At 43.7% G+C, this 1,943-nt stretch overlaps 1 protein-coding gene across 1 annotated transcript; it reads left to right on the forward strand.

Annotated features, from left to right (window-relative positions):
- Positions 1–823: 823 nt before the first annotated feature.
- Positions 824–1,318, forward strand: MYCTH_2054177 (uncharacterized protein; the record flags this gene model as incomplete). Its single annotated transcript, XM_003658513.1, has 2 exons — positions 824–1,048; positions 1,085–1,318. 2 exons carry the CDS (start codon positions 824–826, stop codon positions 1,316–1,318), a joined length of 459 nt encoding a protein of 152 aa, XP_003658561.1.
- Between the last annotated feature and the right edge of the window lie 625 nt (positions 1,319–1,943).

A 1,943-nucleotide genomic window follows, 5' to 3' on the forward strand; every position in this document is an offset into this window, starting at 1 on the left:
GTTCTTACTTATAGGGCCTAAATATACGCCCTATATAGGTATTAGTATAGGCTATACCTGGCTAGTTGCCCTAGTGCTTATAGCCGATAGTGCCCTTTGTAGATTAATAGGTATAAACGTAATAGTAGTAATGTCAGTTAACTCTACTACTACTGACTACGGTATAGGCATATCTTACTAGCTAGCTATAGGCTTATTTCCCTAGGCTAGGCTTGTAGCCGTAAGGCCTTTAGCGCTTTTAGCAGCCTATTTGTTACTCTTCCTAGCTCTGCTTCTAGACTTAGCTATTATATGTGACGAACCTAACTCAGACTTCTTCTAAAAGGGTTCAGACGAAGGTAGATTAAGCGGAGCCAGCAAGCAGGTCGTCTAAGGGATTCGGTAAAGCCAAAGGGTTCACAACAACACTTCAGTTGTCTCCTTACAATGTTAGGGTACTGTGAGTTGTGATTGCTATCACTGGTAAACTCCCAGAGTTCACCAGAACGAGTGACTATATACAATTTCCTTATCCTTCCCCCTTGAGTCTTAATCGTGTAATCGCTGCTGTGATCCTGCGATCGTTACCCAAGTGCTCGTCTTGGTCGAAGTGCGATCACTGCGATCACTTCCTAATTGGTCCTTAGGTCTTGTAGTTCCTAATTGGTTCTATGCGCCTTGCTGGGTCGCCTTATGCAGCCAAATCGTGACACGATGCCCCTCCTTTAGGTCTTTTGTCCTTGAAAGACTCCGGTCCGTTTTAAATAGCGCTAATATCCCCTGTCTGTACGTAATTACGTTTCCCAGTTTCTTCCCTCCTTTGCCTTCCCACGATGTTATCGAGATGGCTAATCGTATAAGAAAGAAGTCGAAATCTAAACCTGCTACATCGACTCTTTATACTAATTACCTTCTTACGGCAATTCTTTCTTCGGATAGCCTTTTAACGATACGTCCTTGCTCGCCATATAAGTCTAAAGGCCTCAGTTCATACGAGGTCTCGAAAGCCGATTCTTCTCGATACGCAGAGTACGTCCGCAACAAACGCTCGAATTGTAACGTTCTTGGCGTCTCCCCTGCTTAGCTTCGGTCTATCGCGGCTTAGTATCAGAAACTTAAGGATGAACTTATAGCTGCTAAGGAGCAAGTCCTTCGTCTTTGGAAACAAAAACGCATATGGTTTAAGAAGATGATAAGGGCTATTGCTCGGGGTATTGACAGTGTGGAGGAGTTAGAGCGAGTGGAGCGTGAGGAGGCTGCGGCGGCGGCGGTAGCAGAGGCTTCTAGGGTTACTACGTCCTCTTCGACCCTATCTTGCCTGTCTGCCGATTTCGGATAGCTTTGGGATACCGTGTATCCTAAAGTTCCTTTGGATCTATCCTTGCTAGCCAATTTCGGGTTAGTCTCTAGTTCGTCGCTTTCGGTCGATCAGGGTTCCTCTGGTAGAACTGCTGAAGTTTCTTAGGGCAATTTAGGTTCTTGATAGGTTCCTATAAGTTATCTTCTGGTCCAAAATCAAGCCATTTGACTAGATATTACAGTTCTCTGTTGACGATACGTAAATCTAGAATTTCTTCGACGTCCTATTCTTCCTCTTCGTCCTCTGCTTCGATGTTTATAGCAATCTTAGCGTCCTTTGGCGCTGGTTCTAAGAGTGAAATATGAAAAACATCTGTCTGTAGTCGTATAGATGACGGTAACGATAGTCGATAGTTAGATGTTAAGATTCGCTCTTTGATAACGAATAGTCCTAATTTTTTAAAGTCTAGCTTCTCGTTTAGTCGTTTGGTTCGTAGGTATCATGAGATTAGGTAAACTTTGTCTCCCCTCTCTAGGTAAGGTCCCTTAAGCCTATGTTTGTCGTAGTAGTTCTTTATCCTTGTTTTGACGAACTCGAGTTCCTTCTTGAGCTTTTTATACAGTGCGTGCATTTGTTCTACTTTGACTACTGCTCTCGGCACTAT

The sequence above is a fragment of the Thermothelomyces thermophilus genome, chromosome 1, assembly GCF_000226095.1.
Source record: "Thermothelomyces thermophilus ATCC 42464 chromosome 1, complete sequence".
NCBI lineage: Eukaryota > Fungi > Ascomycota > Sordariomycetes > Sordariales > Chaetomiaceae > Thermothelomyces > Thermothelomyces thermophilus.